Here is a 21,894-nt window from a genome sequence, read left to right as displayed (position 1 = left end):
CAACTTCACATCCTGGAAGTAGATATATACACTTATGGCACTAAATGCATCATCGTGGTACCATACATAGTTCAGGAGGTATGAAATACAGATGCGTGAATAACTGCTGCATTGCGCGTCGTGACATTTAAATGTATTACTTCTTTGCTATTATCTGTGTTTGCAACACATTTTGCAGACTGAATCCACATATACCACTGAATATACCTGTATAATTATACAGTACCATGGTATGACACACAGATAGGGAGATATGAGGTTATAAACACTGACAGGTATGAAAAAATGCCATATCTTGCAGGAAGTTTTATACAAGACACTGCTAAGTTGAGTCAACATAAGGAAGTCCCCAACACCTGGTAGTGCTTTTGACAGCTTGCAGCTGCAAAGTGCAAACAGCTGTAGGTGGAAACAACAGCCATCTGTAGATCCATGAAGAGATGTTTCCATAGAGACATTTACAAAATTGGGTTGTAGAAAAGTGAAGAAGCATACAGAACCTGTACACCAGGTAACTTTTTGTTTTCATTTCCAATAGAAAATTTTCAAAATGACAACCAGGCAATGTCAGGTTTGTCAGCAAGTTTTATATCTTGGTGAAATGAGAATTCTGAATAGTCTCTTTACTCACCCCACAGATCTGCACCCATCATAACAAACTGGAAGCAAATCACAGTAAGAAAAAGTATTGACTCTATTTATTCATAGAAATTTAATATTTAGTTTCATTTGTATGTAATTATTTTTATAATTAGTCTCAGAACTGTTGGTAAAAGTTGAGCAGTGTACTCATAATGGCTGAATTTTCGGAAAATTGAGAAAGTATAATCTTGTAGTAAATCAACCAATGGAAAATCCGGGCTGGTATAAAAACAATTTTTGAAAAGTATAGACTCCTACTCACCACATAGAGGAGTTGTTGAGCAGTAGATGGGCACATTTGAAGTTCACTGTTGGACATAATAAGGCCATCAGACGAAGTCCTTCTTGAGATGTAGAAACACACACACTCACATTATTGAGGAATTTCTGTTTAATTGGCCTGTTGCCCTCGACTTTTTCTGTAACTTGTAGTCCCATCTTCTCATTGAAACTAATAATGATGCCCAAGTACTAATATTTCACAAATTTTTCCAATGGCTTTTCATTCTCTATTATGTTGAGTCTTGCTTCGCATTCATACCCTTGTGGGTACCTCTCGTTCTGGGGTATTAAGTGATCTGCTCACCCTTTTTAACCTTCCCCAACCTATCCCTCTCTTCTCCCTGGTTAAGGAACTATTAGTCCCAAAAGCTAGGTTAGTGTTATCACTTTTATTTTTATATGTGTCAATCAGCAGTGCTTGAAAACTTCACCTCCTGGAAGTAGATTGTATTTTACTCATCCTGTTGTCTACAAAACCAGCTTCTTCAGACAATGGACAACTCAGTTTATAAGTATGCAGGTGAATGTGATTCATATGCATACTTATTTAAGTATGATAATGATTGACGCAGAAGAAATTGATTAAAATTTGTGCTGCGGCTGGTACTCGAACCTGGGTCTTGTTGCTTTTTAGGCAGAAATGCTAACCATTACACCACCACAGCACTATGACTAACATTGCTGCACAAACTACCCAAGTTGAGTGCACTCCCGAGCACAAACTTCAGTTCATATATTCTGCTTATTTTCTCTTACATTGTCACTACTGCCAGGGCTCTCTGACATTGGAATACCACCCGGGCGGTAGACGTAATGGGAAAGTCGTATACCATAGGTGATCTTATAGATCTTGTAATTAAATGTTTCGCTGAGACATTTAAGTCCCTTCTTTATCTGCAATAATGAATGAAGCAGAAGAAATGAATTAAAATTTGTGCTCTGGCCAGGACTCAAGCCCAGCTCTTCTTGTTTGCTAGGCATAAATGCCAACCATTACACCACCACAGAACTATGATTAACATCGCTCCATGAACTACTAAAGTTTAGTGCCGTCCCAAATACAAACTTCAGTTCATATCTTCCACTTATTTTCCCTTACATTGTCACTATGGCCTGGGCTCTCTGGCATTGGAATAGCACCCCACTGTTGGACGTAATGGGAAAGTGCTGTACCGTAGGGGATCTTATAGATCTTATAATGAAACGTGTCACTACTGCCAGGGCTCTCCAGCATTGGAATAGCGCCCCAGCATTGGACATATTGGGAAAGTCCTATACCAAAGGTGATCTTATAATTAAATGTAAGGGAAAATAAGCAGAATATTTGAATTGAAGTTTGTGTTGGAGAGGGAACTCAACTTAGGAAGTTCATGTAGCAATGTTAATAATAGTGCTGTGGTGGTGTAATGGATAGCATTTCTACTTAGGAAGCAAGAAGACCTGGATTGGAGTTCCACTGCAGCACAAATTTTAATCCATTTCTTCTGCTTCAATCATTATCTCAGATAAAGGAGAGACTTAAATGTCTCAGGGAAACATTTAATTATAATACTTATTTAAGATTACAATAAATATTAAGTACTGTTTATATAGTACACTTCATAAATTTAAACATTATTGACTGGAGTAAAAGTAATGACGCAATAAATATGACTTTCAAGATTATCAAGTGGTTTTGACCTTAGTAATTGTGTTTATGTTTCCGGGAAGTTTGTTACAAAGGTTAACTCCCATATGGATGGATCTGTTTTGGTACAGGGATGTGTTGATGTTGGTCATATGTAAGTTTTTGTTTTTTATAGCAGTCATCATGAATTTTACAATTTTTTACAGTGTGCTGTCCTTAACATTACATGTATTTTAAAGAATATAAGGGTTTCCATATTGTAGATATGTCGCAAAAGGGGACTACCAGAGATACCAAATAGAGGTTTACATAAGAGTCAAGTTCTGTATCTAAATGCGATTCTAGTGGCCCTTTTTTTGCAGTTTGAAAATACTGACAGCTGCTTTTGAGTTTCCCCAGAATATGCCCCACATTTAATGCAAAAATGAAAGTAATTATGATATGCGAACATTATTCTTTTCTCACTGCAGCAGGACTTTAGTGAGCAACAAGGTAGTATGTCTTGCTCAGTTTTGCGTTAAGGTATTCAGTATGTTTATTCTATTTTACATTGCTTTGCAACCATAGTCATAAGAATTTGTTTTCTATGCTGTTACCAACTGGTTCATTGTTGATAGAGACAAATGGGATGTACATATCCTTGTTTGGAGCATTATAAAGTTTTAGTATGATAGCTTTTTACTATCTGTTACAAACTGTATTAATCTGTGCCCCATTGCTAAGTTGTTTTGTGACAGTGTTTTCTGATGGCTGTAATTCTTCCTTATTTGCCCCTTTTAATAGAACTGTGGTGTCATTTGAAAAAAATGATCGTTTATGAGTAACCACATCTAAGCTGAGGTCATTAATGAACAAAAGCAACAGAAGGGATCCCATACCTGGTTCTTGGGGTAGACCACATTTAATTAGTTTATAGTCTGACACATGTTCAGAAATAGTTTTTAGGCTGACATCAGGGTGCTTGATGCACATTGCTTGCTTACAATTGCTCAGGAAGAGTAGTCCACTTGTTGGATGAACGTGAAATACCACATTTTTCAAGCTTTGACAGCAGAATCTTATGATCCACCATCCCAAAAGCTTTAGACAGATCAGTAAAGACTCCTGTTGATAGACTGTCAGGCTTAGTATGCAATTGATGAACTCATAAATGGCAATTGTTGTTGAACTGTTATTTCCTAATCCAAGTTGTTCATTACATATGACATTGTTTTTATTTACAAGTTCCATACATAAGTTAGTCATCAATAACTGTTTCTAATATTTTCTTACATTATATATCTCACCTTTTCTATATTCTGAAATAACCCTTAGATGTTTTCAATACAGTGAACAGTCGTGTGAGTGTGTGAGTGCACTCACCTTTAAGATTGTGGCAAGGACAACATCGGTGCCAGCAGAGTTAGAATTTTTTAGTCATTTTATTGCTTTTGCTACTTCATCTTGTGAGACAGACCTGATATACTTTGACCTTCTGCATGAGCTGATTTATTATTCACTGAATTGGGTATTCTTATTTTTGTTTGATTTTTTTTTTTGTGTGTGTTATTAGCAACACCTGCAAAAATGTTGTTAAAATGTATTAGCTACTTTTAAGAGGTTTGTTACTTTTTTATTTTCACGTGAAAGTGTTATATTTGTACATTCTGCTCTGTTCTTTTTTAATAACACTCCACATGGCCTTCGATTTATTTGCTGAATAATAAATGAACTCATCATTACATATTATTTTTGCTCTTGTTGCTAATTTTCTTAGTATTTTGCAATATTTTGTATAGTATATGTGTAATTCAGTTGAAAAATTATCCAGTTTATGAAGCAAGCTCTTCATCTGGCCTTGACTCTTGGTCCTCATGTGATGTAATGGTTTATTCTAGAATTGCCTCTTATGATAATGGTTTAAAGTTAAAATGCAATTGAGGAGCATTTTTTCAAAACTCGATATGCAACTGATACAGTTTTTCTTAAAATGAGTTTTTCTACTTTCACCTACACAGATATATTCAAGCATTTGAATTTTTACAGAACTACTAGATCTTACAGACATTAATAAAGTGTTATGAAATATACTAAAATTCAGTTTTTATAACATTATATTAAGGTGTGGTTTTTCCAGTTTTTTCTAAAGTCTGTGAGTGCTTATAATTATTATTGGTATCAGCTACATTCCTTCCTTTAATTCTGTGTATTTTTTCTCCAAACTAATATTTTTATGTGCTGCAATATTTATTATATGCCTGCCTTATTGCAAAACACTTATTTTTGCTTATAGTTTTTGACTTTATTGAGAGCACAAAGAATAATGATAGAAACACAGTTGCATAATACAATAACAAAAATGATAATTATTTTAACATAATTGTTTAGCTTATCACTACTACATGAAGTATAACATGAATAACACAAAAATTAATGCATGTTCCAATCACATTGTTGTTGTCAAGTTTTCCCTCTTACATCTATACTTTATTCATCTAGAACATCTTTGTAAAACTCCTTAGTATCCTCTGGAATTTCAAAATTTGTATCCTCTGGAATTTCAAAATACTTTAGCAAGGCAGAAACATTTTTCTTCTTTCCTTTGCTCACCATATTTTGTTTTGGTAAAAGGGTGGATGTTAGTACTGATGGATGGAATTGTTTCTTTCATCTCAGGATATCAACTTGTACTGGATATCTGGAGTATGTATCACGTACTGACACTGTCTTTTAGTTTTTTAGAACTTTGAGAGTACCATGCTATTATGAAATATAATATTCTTTAGAAGACAAGATGCTTTCTTTTTCTCTGTAAAACTTCTCATTTCTACAAAACGATCAGTCTGGAGGCATGTAGTTCTGGCCACAAACAGGGAAGAAGAGATGAATATTATTAAATTGTATGCTGTTTTCCAATAATGCTGTAGGCATCGCCATTATGTAACTGTTTTTATTTTGGCTGCTTCAAGAATCTGAGAATAGTATTGGTTCCATTGTCTGTTTTTTTTCTAACTCAGAAAGAAAGCCCAGCAAATCTGAAGCAATTAATTGGATCCTCTTGAAGATTCTGTCTCCAACTGGGTGTAGAAAACAATGTTCACATATTGTATGACCATACTTGTTTAACATAGAAACCCTCACTGATTGATAGTTTTGGAATAGGCTTGTTTTGTTGCATGTCAAAGCAAATCTTAACGGCAGTAGGATTATCTGCTTTGCACGATTTTACATAATCTGTGCCTAGTTCGTAGTTAATTCTTCTTCTGCAGACATGTTTCAGCTTTTATTTCCATTAAACCAACCTTACAAGTGGAGTAGGTATTGGAAAGTGGTGTTTTGAATGATAGATTGAAATGTTTGTGAAATACAAGGGTGGTTTGAAAAGTTCTCAGTGTGAAATACAAAAAAAGTACCTACATCACTGAAACTTTTTTTTATTTTTCAATGTAGTCTCCTCGTAGATTAATGCACTTGGTCCAAAGATGTCCCAGTGTCTTGATCCCCTCTTGAAAATGAGTTTCCTCCAGGACTGCAAAATAGTTGTCAACTCTGGCTATCAATCCTTCGTTTGAAGCGAATCTTCGACCACCAAGAAAAATTTTCAGTTTTGGGAAGAGATGGAAGTCTGACAGAGCCATCTCAGGTGAATAAGGCGAGTGTGGCAACAATTCATACCTTTGTTCGTGTAATTTTTCGGTGGTGATGGCACGTATGTGGGTGCGCATTGTCTTGATGTTGATGGAAGATGACTTCCTTCCTTGCTAATCCTGGCCTGTTTTTGCATATCTTGTGTTACAATTTATCCAGGAGGTTAGCATAGTATTCTCCAGTAATTGTCTCCCCAGTGAGGAGATAATCTATAAACAGAATCCCCTTCGCATCCCAGAACACTGATGCCATGACCTTTCCCACCAAAGGAATTGTCTCTGCTTTCTTTTGTGGTGGAGAATCAGCATGTTTCCACTGATTTGACTGTTGTTTTGTCTATGGGGTATAGTAGTACACCCAAGTTTCATATATGGTCACAAACTGGTGCAAAAAATCTTGTTCGTTTCTCCTAAACTGGGCCAAACATTGTTCCAATATGTCCATTCTCAAGCATTTTGTATCCAGCGTCAAGAGTCGCACCCACCTTACAGATAATTTTTTCATTTCTAATTCTTCAATTAAAATGTGATATACTCTTTCAGATGACATCTAGCAAGTGTGAGTAATTTCATGCACTTTCAATCAGTGATCCTTCATGACCATTTTGTGCACTTTTGCAATGAGTTTTGGAGTAGTGACACATCTTGGCCGACCACTGTGCGGATCATCATCTAAGCTCTCCCGAGCAAATGTAAATTAATTTGTCCACTTGGCAACAGTTGAATATGAAGAAGCAGAGTCCCTCAGTATATTCCAGATATCAGCATGGGTGTTCTTTGCTTTCATACCTTTCTTTGCGAAGTAATTAATCACTGCTCTTGATTTATTTTCCATCTTTGCAAATCACTACGCGGGGAAAACAACAAAGCAACATCACCACCACATCTCTCTTTGTAGAGCACTGGCGTTTCACATGTTTACAGGCAACCATCCAATGAATATCACGTGAACAGCTCATTGCGCTAGCGCTGACCTCTCTCGTGATGATCCCGAAAACTTTTTAAACCACCCTTGTATAAGCTTGTATTTTGATAAGGAACATTGTTTCAGTCCAAAATTTTTCTTTCTTCACAGAATCTAGTGAAGATTTTATTGACTGTGAAATCTGAAGGCAGATAATCTCTTGTACGCTTTCCCCTTTCATAGTGGCTCTCTCTGCATTTATGTTTTTCATATTATTCTGAAAGGCAATAGTTACAGGTTTCTTTTTACACTTTTTTCTTTGCATTTCAGATTGATGTAATCTCTTCTTGAATTGGGATTTTCTCCCATCAGAAGATTCTTAGATGTGTATGTCATTTTCAGAATCACAAGAATCACCATCCACACTGCTTCTGCTTGCAGTACTTCTTTTTAGCTGTACACTTGAACATCAAGTGAAAACTTTTCTAAGCTGCAGGTGTTCCAATGACAATGAAGTCTGGTTGCAACACTATTCCAGCCAGTAAATATTGTTATAACAATGAATCACATCAATTAAGGCAAACAGTATATATACTCCATTATTGTTAACTGCTTGCTGCAGAAAGAGAGCCGAGAAATGAGAGAGTAATTATATTGCATTTGTCCGTTTTTGCTATAACTGTAAGAATGCATATATTGTGTTTTGCTAAAACATTGTTATTTGGAGTGTCCATATACAGGCAATAGTCAACTTTTGTGAAAACTTGGTTCGGGGGTTGATGTGAAAGATCAACATTATACCATTACCACACCTAATTCAATTTTGAGATTTTTTTTGCATACATCGAGTTTAGATTTTTTGCATATATCAAGTTTTGAAACAAATTGGTTAGTGCAGGGGTCTGAAACAGGCAACCTGCGGGTCAAATCAGGCATGTGATTGGCTTCAGTTTGACCCGCTGAAGAAGTTCACAAAGTTGGTCCTAATTGTTTATCAACTAGAATTGCCTATCTTATTGCCAAATTTTGTTTTTCTGTTCTTTCTTGTATCATCATTAGTAAATAATTATTGTCCATCATGGACACATTAGAACACTGCAACTGTTGAAACTGTTAATTTATAATGAGTTAGCTGCATCCAGTTGCTTTTATAGGCGTTCAGTTTTCCATGTTGATATTTCAAGATGCCTGTCAACCTGTCTTCATGTGTTTATACACCGAAGCTCCAAAGAAATTGGTATAGGCGTGCGTATTCAAATACAGAGGTATGTAAACAGGCAGAATATGGCGCTGCAGTCGGCAGTGCCTATATAAGAATCAAGCTACGATGGCAGGTTACCAACATTTAGGTAAGTTTGAACATGGTGTTATATTCGGCGCACAAATGATGCGACGCAGCATCTCCAACATAGTGATGAAGCAGGAATTTTCCCGTTCAACCATTTCATGAGAGTACTGTCGATATCAGGAAGTTGGTAAAACATGAAATCTCCAACATCGCTGTGGCTGGAAAAAGATGCTGCCAGAATGGGACCAATGACGACTGAAGAGAATCATTCAACAATAGGAACTGCAACCCTTCTGCAAACTGGTGCAGATTTCAATGCTGGGCCATCAACAAGTGTCAGCGTGCAAACCATTCAATGAAACACCGTTGGTATGGGGTTTTGGAGTCAAAGGCCCACTCATGTACCCTTGATGACTGCATGACACAAAGCTCTTTGCCTCGCCTGGGCTTGTCAACACTGACATGGACTGTTGATGACTCGAAACATGTTGCCTTGTCAGACGAGTCTCGTTTCAAATTGTATTGAGCAGATGGATGTGTAAGGGTATGGAGACAACCTCATGAATCCATAGACCCTGCATGTCAGCAGAGGACTGTTCAAGCTGGTGGAGGCTCTGTAATGGTGTGGGAAATGTGCAGTTGGAGTGATATAGGACCCCTAATACATCTAGATACGACACTGACAGGTGACACGTACGTAAGTGTCCTGTCTGATCACCTGCATCCATTCATGTCCATTGCACATTCCGACAGACTTGGGCAATTCCAGCAGGACAATGCGACACCTCACATGTTCAGAATTGGTACAGAGTGGCTCCAGGAACACTGCTCTGATTTTAAACACTTCTGCTGCCCACAAAACCCCCCAGACATGAACATTATTGAACATATCTGGGGTGCCTTGCAATGTGCTATCCAGAAGAGATCTCCACTCCCTCATACTCTTACGGATTTATGGACAGCCCTGCAGGATTCATGGTGTCGGTTCCCTCCAGCACTACTTCAGACTTTAGTTGAGTCCTTGCCACATCGTTTTGCGACACTTTTACTTCCTCATGGGGACTCTACATGATATTAGACAGGTGTATCAGTTTCTTTGGCTCTTCAGTGTATTTATTTACAAGTTGTTGCTTTGCGAATGGTGTTGCTGTACTTTAAATTGGAAGTTCTTAAGACAGCTATTGTAAAATATAGTAAGTACAAAAAAATGTTCACAATGCATTAATAAATATGAACTTATGAAGATGGAGTGAGCATAAAATGAATGTACTCTCAAAACACGTGTTTTGAGGAATAATTTTGTGATGTTACGTGGTGGGAAAGGGGTGCCATTCATATCAGTATATTTCTCCTCAAATGGATACTATAGATTTGATTTTATTCGCTGGGAGCACAGCTGTCACGTCACATCACGTGGTGAAGTGGCCCATGATCGTAAGTATGCGAATCAAGTCCATGGGTCTCCAAAGGTTGCCGATCCCTGGATTTGTGCATCCATGAAGGTGTTGAATTTTTAATTTACATTATTAATTTTTGTAAACCTGTGACCTTTTTTCAGTAGTGTATGTTATCCAGACTATAGCTTCTACTTATGGTTCTTAAAGACATATTGTTACCAATAGGGCCATTTATTTTCAAGCTTAGTATCTGAGCAAGATGGTCACTAAAGCTTGTATTGCATTTTTTTGTGAAGTATTGTGTAAACTCATCGTGAACAGGAACTGATCTAAAGCAGTTTCATAAGTGTCTGTTACTCGGGTAATAGCATTTGCTCCAGCATTAAATTATAGTATGCCGCAAGGTTCAAAAGGGTCTCAGTGTTTCTACTTTTTATAAGAAAGACGATGCTGAAGTAACGATAGATTAACAAATCATGATCCATTTTATTTACTTTGTTCACCAATGACTACAATTTACGTAAGAAAAGTTCAGAATTTCCAAATGGTCATCAGTAAACTGTAGCAATAACCATCTTGGAGTCGCTAATTTTATAGCTGCAATTTCATAGTTCTTTTCTTTGTTCACTCCAGCTAAGTCAGTAGAAGTAATAAAATCTGTATTTTCCTTTATTTAAATTGTTACCTCACCATGTGTATGTTAATTTCATTGATCTTATTACTCAGGAATAGTACACTGTGATGATAAATGTTTAGATCAGATTTATTCATGACATGGTAGTTAGGTGTCATATTTATAGCATCACATACCTTTAAATTAAATTCAGATTCCCTGTAGTACTCATTTTGTTTTTGTTCATTTTACTTTCCTCACAGTAACCAGAAGAGCAACAGGGGAACTGATAAATAATTTTATTTAGTTCAAGTGTTTTTTTGATTATTTCATTGACACGATCACACACAAACCTTTTCCCTTCATAGTCTACGTTCATTCCATGCTTGGTGTGCAGGTTATGAAGCAGTTTACTTGCATCCACTACATCACAATTAGCATCTTCTAAATACAGTTTCTTCAATATTTGTCTTCTGAATTTCTTTATTTAAACATGAACTGTAAATTAAATTTCTTCATGCCTGTGAAGTACTGTGGCAGCTACTTTATTTCCAGGCTTATTCCTTTCTAAAAAATTTTGCAGATTTTTCTCGCAATCCTCTGCTTCATTGTTTGGTACATCATTTGAAGCCACTATACAAACAATAAATTTATTTTTCCATGTTATTTCTGTTTGATAGTCAGTGTCTGCAACATGTTTAGTTCCTGCTCCAGATTTCACCACACTAGGTACTGTTATGTCTTGAATTATCTCTTGGAACATCCTAGATAAGTACACATGATAGAAGAACAGTGTACAAGAAAGTGATTGAGGATGACATCTACATAACTACAGACCAGTTTCACTGGTATCAGGCTTCTAAAAATTTATGGATATGTTTATGTATAATAGATTAGTTGCTTATTTGGGAAAGCACTATGTTCCTGTACTATTACAACAGGGTTTCAGAAAAGATAAATGTACTGAATCAGCAATTACAAACACTGTGTGAAAATAAGTGGGATCCATAACGTTTTTGGATCATTCCAAAGCATTTAGTAACATTAATGGTGTGCTTCCAGATGTTCAGCCTAGTTGTTGTGTCTGTTTTATGCTGAATATTTCATGAGTGACCCAGTTGTTGTCTCAAGGTTCTATGAGTTGTGTTGTTACGTACTCGCTGGCTGGACTCCAACTGGTCTGTGAGCTATTGTTAGTCTTAATGCTGCTGTTTATAGCTGAGTTTCACTCCCAACATCCACCACATCCCAGATGATCTTTCATTTTTCAGAGCCTGCACCGATATCCTGTGAAAATCACACGAGGAAACCTGATAGAACATATTTGACACCATTGCTCACAGAAAATTACGTGTAGAAGCTGGAAACTATGACATTTGTTGGCAAGCAGAGGACTACATGCAAGAATACTTATGCAGCAGGAAATGATGTGTGTCTGTAGAGAATGCATATCAGTTAAAAACTGAAATGATCAAAAACAGAATTTGATAATGAGCCTTGAGATGTTTAATTTGTTTGTAAGTTGTTCGGGTGTGGAAGAGAAAAAGAAGATTTTGTAGCATGCGTATGACATGCTAGTACTGAAGAAAAATATGTTGAATAGTGAAAGACAAGAGAGTATTGTTTTGAAAGTTACAGCACAACGGCTTACGGAAAACTGAACTGGTTATAAAACTGAAAAAGCTAAGCTATATGTACATTACTCAGAAACAAATAAACGTCTGAGCATATAGGTGTAAAGGTGCATTAAAGGCTAGAGCAAATGGCGTATTGTTGTTCATAATGAGCTGAAATGGAAATAGCATGTTAGCATTGTCTGTAAAAAATCTAAGATCTGTCATATTCATTATGAAGGACTAATCACAATATGCAGACAAACAGCTTCTGTGCACAGTATGCCATGGAATTTTTGAACCATATCAGCAGTTTGAAGTACCAGTGTGGGGAAACTCAAATATTCAATAAACAACAATTGTATTCATGTTTTTTTTTTTTTTGGGGGGGGGGGGCAGTTTAAAAATGCATGTGTCCACATTAACAACACATGGAGGAAAATCCAGTTAAGAAGCATTCATCGCCACAGTAAACTTTTGAAACTGATCTCAGTACTCACGTACCAGTACCAAATTTCAAAGAAGTCTACCCGAAACTCTACAAGATAGTGTTGGGACAGTAGCTTTTCAGAGACTCTAAAAGACTATCTGGTGGGAAAGGGATTTTACAGTGTTAATTATTACCTAATAGACTGCTATTGGTAAATAATGTTCTGTGTAGTCACTAGTATTAGAAAGACTACTTAAAATTGTTATTTTCTTTTACAAAATATGCAATGTTGTGTTTATATTCTTGATGTGTCCTTTATTACATGCACAGTCATTATGCACAACAATAAATAAAAATCAAATCAAATCTGTTGAAAGCTGTAAGGGAGAGAATCATATCATAGAGTGGGTGATAACTAAGATATTCTTTGAAATGGAATGGATGATAACTACTCTAGTAACAATATTTTTAATTCTCAGTGACATTATTTGGATATGGAGTTGTTCAAGGTGAAAGTCAACATTGAGAGGAGTAGTGCAGTTTGTTGATTGTTAATCTCTTTGTTTTTATACTGAATTGTTTTTAAAATAATTTGAAAGAGAATAGGGAGCAATATGAACCTGAAATAAAACTTTTATTGAATTAGCTCTTATTTTTCAGAGACACATTTTGAAGAACTGGAAGTTCCAACAAAAGTGAGTATGAATGAACATTTCTCTATACGTTAATCAGATAGTGTGTTGTATGTTACTGATAACTGTTTTATCCCCGACTTTTGCAGGCAGACAGTGTTATCAACGTAGCACCTCTCACAGAAATACCTGAGATTGATATTTCTGATGCTAGTGTAGGCAAAGAAAAGAGGGATAGCAATCTGGAAAAAGTGGTAACAGAAATAGCACAACAAAGAGAAGCGGAACATGGGGATGTAGAAATGATGCAGCTTCCAGTAGTTGAATCTTCTGTGACAAATGTGATTAGTACAGAAATAATACAATCAGCTGTGTGTGATTCAGAGTCAGACAGGATGGAGGTGCCAACAGATGCTGAGAAGTAAGTGCAATACTGAACATTCATTAAATAATAAAGGCTTTGTGTAATTTGTTTGTATGAACATGATGGATGGATATATTGACCAAAAGTGATTTAAAGCATTTCCCACATCACCATATTATTTAAATTGTCGGAAATACACTGTCCTCATCTGCAGTGTTGTTTTTTATTAAATATTTAGACTGCCAAACAGAATTATATTGGGAATTTAATGGCTCTAAATTTTTAATCTTGGTCCTTAAAGTTTATAAACATATGATTTTTTTAAATTAAGATATGTTGGTAGCATACATTGCATTTTTTTGCTTGTTGTAGTTAGTGATGATGAAATTGAGAAGATCTGTGAAGAACTTCAATAATTAATAATGCACAAAAAGATTCAAAACTCCAAAATTTATGAGGGACTGGGAAGCAATAGTAGGGAAGGGAAAAGAATGCTTCGTTTTTAGTTAACACATTAGTGCCCAAATTATTTTTTTGTTAATTTTTTATGTTTATTACTATTTTCAAGTGAAAAAGTAGTCAGAGCAGCTATGTCAGTATCTGTCCAAACTACTTTCTGTGCACTTGTTCTGGTAAATCAGCCGTGATGGCACACAAATTATTGGCATTCATTAACCTACATTTATTTACAGATAAGCAAGACTTGGAGATTTGTATATTGCAGTACATTAATGTTAGGAAAGATGTGTCTCTACTAAGTGAAAAGTTCTCACTGTCTCTTCCACAAAGTGCTGCTGAGCAAAACAACCACTAATGTGAATCAAGAGCGGCTCCAGCAGCTGGCCTGTGAACTCACTGACAGCTACATAACACAGCAGGCAACTGTCTTTATACACTTCATCAGCCCCCTAGGGAGAAGAGGAGCATCATCCAGATATCTTGCCAGAAAATGAATGTGGCATCCAGAGTGTATTATTCAGACAGATTGCCAGCTTTTTTTGGATAGCAGTTCTTGCATTTGAGGCTGAGGTTGGTTTCAATGCAAAAATGTAGGTAGTATTTTTGGAAATACACTCCTGGAAATGGAAAAAAGAACACATCGACACCGGTGTGTCAGACCCACCATACTTGCTCCGGACACTGCGAGAGGGCTGTACAAGCAATGATCACACGCACGGCACAGCGGACACACCAGGAACCGCGGTGTTGGCCGTCGAATGGCGCTAGCTGCGCAGCATTTGTGCACCGCCGCCGTCAGTGTCAGCCAGTTTGCCGTGGCATACGGAGCTCCATCGCAGTCTTTAACACTGGTAGCATGCCGCGACAGCGTGGACGTGAACCGTATGTGCAGTTGACGGACTTTGAGCGAGGGCGTATAGTGGGCATGCGGGAGGCCGGGTGGACGTACCGCCGAATTGCTCAACACGTGGGGCGTGAGGTCTCCACAGTACATCAATGTTGTCGCCAGTGGTCGGCGGAAGGTGCACGTGCCCGTCGACCTGGGACCGGACCGCAGCGACGCACGGATGCACGCCAAGACCGTAGGATCCTACGCAGTGCCGTAGGGGACCGCACCGCCACTTCCCAGCAAATTAGGGGCACTGTTGCTCCTGGGGTATCGGCGAGGACCATTCGCAACCGTCTCCATGAAGCTGGGCTACGGTCCCGCACACCGTTAGGCCGTCTTCCGCTCACGCCCCAACATCGTGCAGCCCGCCTCCAGTGGTGTCGCGACAGGTGTGAATGGAGGGACGAATGGAGACGTGTCGTCTTCAGCGATGAGAGTCGCTTCTGCCTTGGTGCCAATGATGGTCGTATGCGTGTTTGGCGCCGTGCAGGTGAGCGCCACAATCAGGACTGCATACGACCGAGGCACACAGGGCCAACACCCGGCATCATGGTGTGGGGAGCGATCTCCTACACTGGCCGTACACCACTGGTGGTCGTCGAGGGGACACTGAATAGTGCACGGTACATCCAAACCGTCATCGAACCCATCGTTCTACCATTCCTAGACCGGCAAGGGAACTTGCTGTTCCAACAGGACAATGCACGTCCGCATGTATCCCGTGCCGCCCAACGTGCTCTAGAAGGTGTAAGTCAACTACCCTGGCCAGCAAGATCTCCGGATCTGTCCCCCATTGAGCATGTTTGGGACTGGATGAAGCGTCGTCTCACGCGGTCTGCACGTCCAGCACGAACGCTGGTCCAACTGAGGCGCCAGGTGGAAATGGCATGGCAAGCCGTTCCACAGGACTACATCCAGCATCTCTACGATCGTCTCCATGGGAGAATAGCAGCCTGCATTGCTGCGAAAGGTGGATATACACTGTACTAGTGCCGACATTGTGCATGCTCTGTTGCCTGTGTCTATGTGCCTGTGGTTCTGTCAGTGTGATCATGTGATGTATCTGACCCCAGGAATGTGTCAATAAAGTTTCCCCTTCCTGGGACAATGAATTCACGGTGTTCTTATTTCAATTTCCAGGAGTGTAAGTATGCTGATTTCACCCTTTCGATTGAGACTGTACTAGTTTTACCATTTAGTACTTTATCCAGTGTTCATTCTCCTCTTTCAATCACTCGCTGTGTGCCTCTGTACTGAATTTGTAGATATGGTTTGACATCGTCTGTACTCAACAGAACATGTGTGCCTGTCTGCAGGTCATGAGGCAAGAAAGCAGATGCCATTCTATGTCTGGAGGCTTGATGTAGGTGAATGCATACAGCCTGATTCCTCAGGTCACAAATGAAATCTGATGGGCCATAGTTCGGTAGCTGTACAATCCTCAGATTGATGAATTTGCTGGACAGTTGATGTAGTTCACTATATAAGAGCTCCGCTGACAATGACTCTAGGTCCCTTATGTAAGCATTACAAACAGAACAAAGGTCGAAAAAGACCATACATGATGCTGTTCTTCTACTGGTGGCATAATACATTAATGCCTCCTTTAAAGAACAGTGCCATCGTTCAACCAATGTGTTGCTCACTGGGCGGCAACTGGTTGTCTGATGATGGAGAGCACCACAGAATTTGCTGAGTTGTTTAAATAACACAGACTCGAATTGTCAGCCTTGGTCCATTGTAATCTGCAGCAGACGTCTGAAGCAAGAAATCCAGTTTGAAATGAAGGCAAAGTGTAACATCTTCACCAATGTGTTGGTAATTGCATAGCTTCTGACCAGTGACTAAACTGATCAGTGGCAGTCAATAGATAACTTCGACCATTAGAAGGAGGAACTGAACCCCCAACATCAATGTGCATATGCACAAAGTGCATTGTCCTGTCTGGTAATTTACCAGTGTGCACATGCACATGGTGGGCTATTTGATTGAGTCAATATTTAAGACACGCAAGAGCCCATTCACGACAATTCTACAAACCAGGCCAGGCAAAACATTTTGGTCCTAAGTGGGTTGAGGCCTTAATGCCAGGATGACATAGGTTGGGCAGGCCGTTGAAAGCATGTCTGCAGAAAGCAGGTGGCACAAACAAATGAGATCTTCCACTGGATGTCACAATGTAATTTTATGTGTGAACCAAAAATGTCAACAAGTTGTAAGTGAAGGCTGGAGGATACACCGTGCAATGGCTTATGGAGTTCCTCATCATCAGATTCCTGTCCCTTGGCATGCTGAACAAAATCAGTAAAATTTATTGCACTGTTAACCTGTGACAGACAGTCAGTGACCACATTGTTTATACAAAAAATATGGCATATAGCAGCACTGAATTGAGCGATAAGTTCCAGGTGTTTGTATTGCCACAGTGAACAATAGCTGTTGCACTGTCTGAAGGTATAGATAAGCTACTTGTGATCTGTAAATATTGTAAATGCATATGGGACACTACTGTGACCCTCCGTTGAGTACTGTTCAAGTGTTTGGGATCCGCACCAGGTTGCTTAGAGGAACACATTGAAGCAATTCAGAGGCGGGCTGCTAGATTTATTACCAGCACATTCGAACAACACACAAGTATTATGGAGATGCTTCGAGGACTCAAATGGGAATTACTGCAGGGAAGGCAACATTCTTTTCAAGGAGCACTATTGAGAAAATTTAGAGAACCAGCATTTGTGGCTAACTGCAGAATGTATCTACTGCCGGTAACGTACATTTCATGTAAGAACCATGAAGATAAGATTAGAGAGATTAGGGCTCATATGGAGGCGTATAGACACTTGTTTTTCCCCCTTTCTGTTTGCAAGTGGAACAGAAAATGAAATTACTATTGGTGGTACAGGTTACCACCCACCATGCTTCATACTGTGGCTTGTCAGGTATGTATGTGGGTGTACTGTAGATGAAACAGAACTAATGTTGAGCCCGCTCCAGGAAAATATAATGGGGCTTGTAACGTTTTCAATGTGCAAAAACAACTTACAATATAGGGCTGGTAATACTACCAATTTATTTGCTGAAAATGTTGTTGTATACAGGAACTTTGTTGTTGGATGATTATAAGGAGATGCAGAAAGATTTGGACAACTTAGTGTAATGAATAGTAATTCTATTTACATTTGGACAAATTCTAGATAATGTCCATAACAAAAAATAAAGAACTCGGCTATACCTGATACAAGATTAGAGGTGAATATCTGTAGCAAGTCACATTAATCAAATATTTAGCAAATTTAAATGTAACAAACTTGAAAAATCTGTAAGTGTGATGAATGGAAAACTGAAATTTTTTTGAAATGGTTTATAAAGTGCAATGTATCTGCTAGTGTGTGCAATTTTAGACTATTTCTATCATATATGACAGCAGACATTGGAAGAATTGAGAGATGCAGTATTAATATCATAACAGGTCAGTATAGCTCATACAATAGTGTAATGGTGAAGATAAAGAAGCGTAAAAATATATGAAAGAAATGACTGGAAAGATGTTTTGTGAAATGCCATGGGTAGATTTAGACAACCAGTATTGTAGAAAGACTGAGTGACAGTTTTTCTGCCACCATCATATATATCATGCAGGGATTTGGAAATAATACAAGATATATTAGAACATATGGACAGTAATTTTCCCTCCATCAATGTTCACACACTGTACAGTGGGATGTAGAGTTCATGTACAAGTGTAGATGTAGCAGGAAGTGCAAAATGGCTAAGCAGGAACAGCTAGAGGACAGATGTAAGGATATAGAAGTATATATCACTTGGAGAAAGATAGATACCACTTAGAGGAAAATTAAAGAGAACTTACCAGAAAAGAAAAGCAGCTGTATGAATATCAAGAGCTCAGATGGAAAACCAATACTAAGCAAAAAAAGGGAGAGAGATAGATACTGCCTAAAGGAAAATTAAAGAGATCTTATGAGAAAAGAGAAGCAACTGCATGAATATCAAGAGCTCTGATGGAAAATCGCTACCAAGCAAAGAAGGAAAAGCTGAAAAGTGGAAGGAGTATATAGATGGGTAATACAAGGAAAATGAACTTGGAGGACAATGATATAGAAAGGGAAGAAGAAGTAGATGAAGATGAGATGGCAGATATGATACTGCAAGAAGAATTTCACAGAGCACTGACAGGCCTAAGTTGAAGGTAGACGAAATTCTATCAGAACTTGGGAGAATTAGCCATAACAAAAATATTCCACCTAGTGTGAAAGCTGATGGAGAATGTAATAATTCTAATTCCAAGGAAAGCATGTGCTGAAAGGTGTGAATATTACCAAACTATCAGTTTAATAAGTCATGATTGCAAAATACTTACACAAATTATTTACAGAAGAATGGAAAAACTGGCAGAGGCTGACCTTGAGGCAGATCAGTTTGGATTTCGGAGAAATGTAGGAAAATGTGAGGAAATATTGACCATAAGAGTTCTCTTAGAAGATAGGATAAAGAATCGCAAACCTATATTTATAGCACTTGAGACTTAGAGAAGGCTTTTGACAATGCTAACTGGAATACACTCTTTGAAATTCTGTAGATAGCAGGGATATAATACCGGCAGTGCAAAGATGTTTACATGTTGTACAGGAACCAGGCAGCAGTCACAGGAGTTGAGGGGCATGGAAGGGAAGAAATGGTTGAGAAGGGAGTGAAAGGAAACCAAAGAAAAATGAATACAGCGAGAATGTTCAGAGAGAAGAAATGAAAACTTTGGGGTTTGCCAATGACATTGTTATTCTGTCAGAGACAGCAGAGAACATGGAAGAACTGTTCAATGGAATGGATAATATCTTGAAATTTGTTAACATTGAATATAGATTTAAGGGTTAGGAAGTTTTTTCTGAAGGTATTTTTCTGTAGTGTGGCCTTGTATATGGAAGTGAAAAATGGATGATAAGCATTTCAGACAAGAAGAGACTAGAAGCTTTTGAAATTTGGTGTTACAGAATAATGCTGAATATCAGATGGCTAGATCTTGTAACTAATGAGGATGTACTGAATAGAACTGGGGAGAAAATAAATATGTTGCACAACTTGACTAAAAAAAAGGAATCAGTTGATAGGACACATTCTAACACTGCGAGGGGTCACCAAATTAGAGTTGGAAGGAAGACTGTGTATGCATGTGTTTGTGGGAGGGGGGATTCTAGAGGGAAATTAAGAGATGAATACAGCAAGGATGTTCAAAAGGATGTAGGCTGCAGTAGTTATTTGGAGATGAGGAGGTTCTCACAGGATAGAGTAGCATGGAGATCAGAATCAAACCTGTCTTTGGACTGAAGACCACAACAGCAGCATAGATGTAAATGGAGCAAACCTTTAGTTTTAGTATTTTGTGTTGTTGAAACTGAAAGAATTTGATCCCAAGTAATAAATAGCTTGGGGTTTTGGGAAATAGATCTGCATGACAGTTATGTGAGATAGTGGTTTGCATGAGAACCTGAGAGAACAAATGGTTGCACACAGCAACTTCAACTTCTTTGAAGCGAAAGTTATTCTTTGTTGCAGGGGTTTCTACTTCCTCCCACAGAGTTAATTCTTTACACATGCTGTCAGTTGTTTCATGTGAACCATTGTAATGAGTACAAGTAATGGTTTTTCCTTTGTGGGGGACCACAGCCATGTAGAACTTTTTCAGTGATATTTCTGCATTTTAACTGTGGATTTGTATTCATTTATTTCACACAGTCATGAGTTTGGTTTTATAGTCATTCTCGAGTGCAAATTGAAATCTCAAAAAATGGGCGACCTGCCAAAATGACACATCTTCTTCATAATAACACTTATTTCATCTTATATGCCATTCGTATAGAAGAAAATGAGGACAAGTGACAACATTGTATTGGCTGTCAAATACGCATTACAGTTGGTTAATGTTTACTTGTTATGCACAGTTCCAGCCATATTATGTGTCTTTGATATATACTCATATTCTTTGATATGGTGAATAGTTTATGAGGCCACATAAATGTTATTTTGATGATGACATGTCATTTTGGCAGATTGGACATTTTTTGAGAGTTCAAATTGCACTTGAAAATAAAAGTAAAGCCGAAATCATGGTTGTATGAAATAAATGAATACAAATCTACAGACAAATTATGAACATTTCTTTCAGAAAGAGTACAAGTAACTTTATCTCTGTTAATAACTGATTTTAGTGTAATCATTGGGCACTTGTTTATTTACTTCATTATATTATGACATAACTTTTGTTGCATAATGTATGCTTTTAGTTTTTCTGTTTACACACTTTAACATTTTGCCATAGGGTAATTTTAGATTGGTTTCTGTGAATCTTCTGTTTCAGATGAATTTCATTCCTGACAGGAATATATAATAAATGAAGTAATTGTGAGAGCTATTGAATTTCTAGCATTTCTAAGAATTACTTTGCAATTAAATGAAAAAGAAAATAGATGAATAGAAACTGAATGCCAAAATGCAACATATAATATATATGGAGAATAAACTTCATTATTATACATTTTAGGCACTGCAGTTGTTATAAATATACTTTTTTTCTCCAGAATTAGTAAGCCGTTGAAAGAAACCATGAATGTATGGAGAAGGCTTAAAGACTTGCAGAGGTCAATAAACAGAGCTGCTACAGTTTATGATCTTTGTCCACAACACTCAACAACAAAATTCAGAGCTGCATTTACCTTCAAATGCTTACTGGGTGAGTACCTGATCATTTTATGTTAAAGGTTTACAGAAAAGAACACAAAATTTTATTAATACCATAAACAGCAGTAAGTGGAACAGCAACTCAAATATTTTGCCGAGAGTATCACACACTTTTATTCTAACAGCTTATTTTTAGAATGATATTTTGATAGGCTTATGTGATTTTTCTTCTCGACAATCTGGAAATTATTATATTTTGATGAGTGCTTGTTAAGAGATAAACAAGTGGAGAAGATATCCTTTATTTTGTCTTTTCATTCCATTTTTATGACATGATTGGATTATCTTTGACATTATTTGGAAAGACACTCAACGCATCATTTTAGTGTTGCTCTGTTACTGCTTTGATAGCACATGCAGTTTTTCTTTTGATAAATG

The 21,894-nt window shown here is 37.7% G+C and overlaps 1 protein-coding gene across 3 annotated transcripts in view; it reads left to right on the top strand.

The window, feature by feature from the left end:
- LOC126465494 (meiotic recombination protein REC8 homolog) overlaps positions 1-21,894 on the top strand; it is a 412,324-nt gene that overhangs the window by 348,508 nt on the left and 41,922 nt on the right. For all 3 annotated transcript variants that reach the window (XR_007585976.1, XR_007585977.1, XM_050096310.1), the window contains 3 exons: positions 13,083-13,117; positions 13,204-13,475; positions 21,357-21,508. Coding sequence is in view for 1 of the 3 variants with exons in the window: in XM_050096310.1 (XP_049952267.1) it covers positions 13,083-13,117; positions 13,204-13,475; positions 21,357-21,508 (459 nt within the window). In the remaining 2 variants the exon portion in view is untranslated. The remainder of the gene's footprint in view (positions 1-13,082; positions 13,118-13,203; positions 13,476-21,356; positions 21,509-21,894) is intronic.

Source organism: Schistocerca serialis, chromosome 1, assembly GCF_023864345.2.
Source record: "Schistocerca serialis cubense isolate TAMUIC-IGC-003099 chromosome 1, iqSchSeri2.2, whole genome shotgun sequence".
Taxonomy (NCBI): Eukaryota; Metazoa; Arthropoda; class Insecta; order Orthoptera; family Acrididae; genus Schistocerca; species Schistocerca serialis.
Note: the sequence above shows the minus strand (reverse complement) of the source record. Positions and strands in the feature narration are given on the sequence as shown.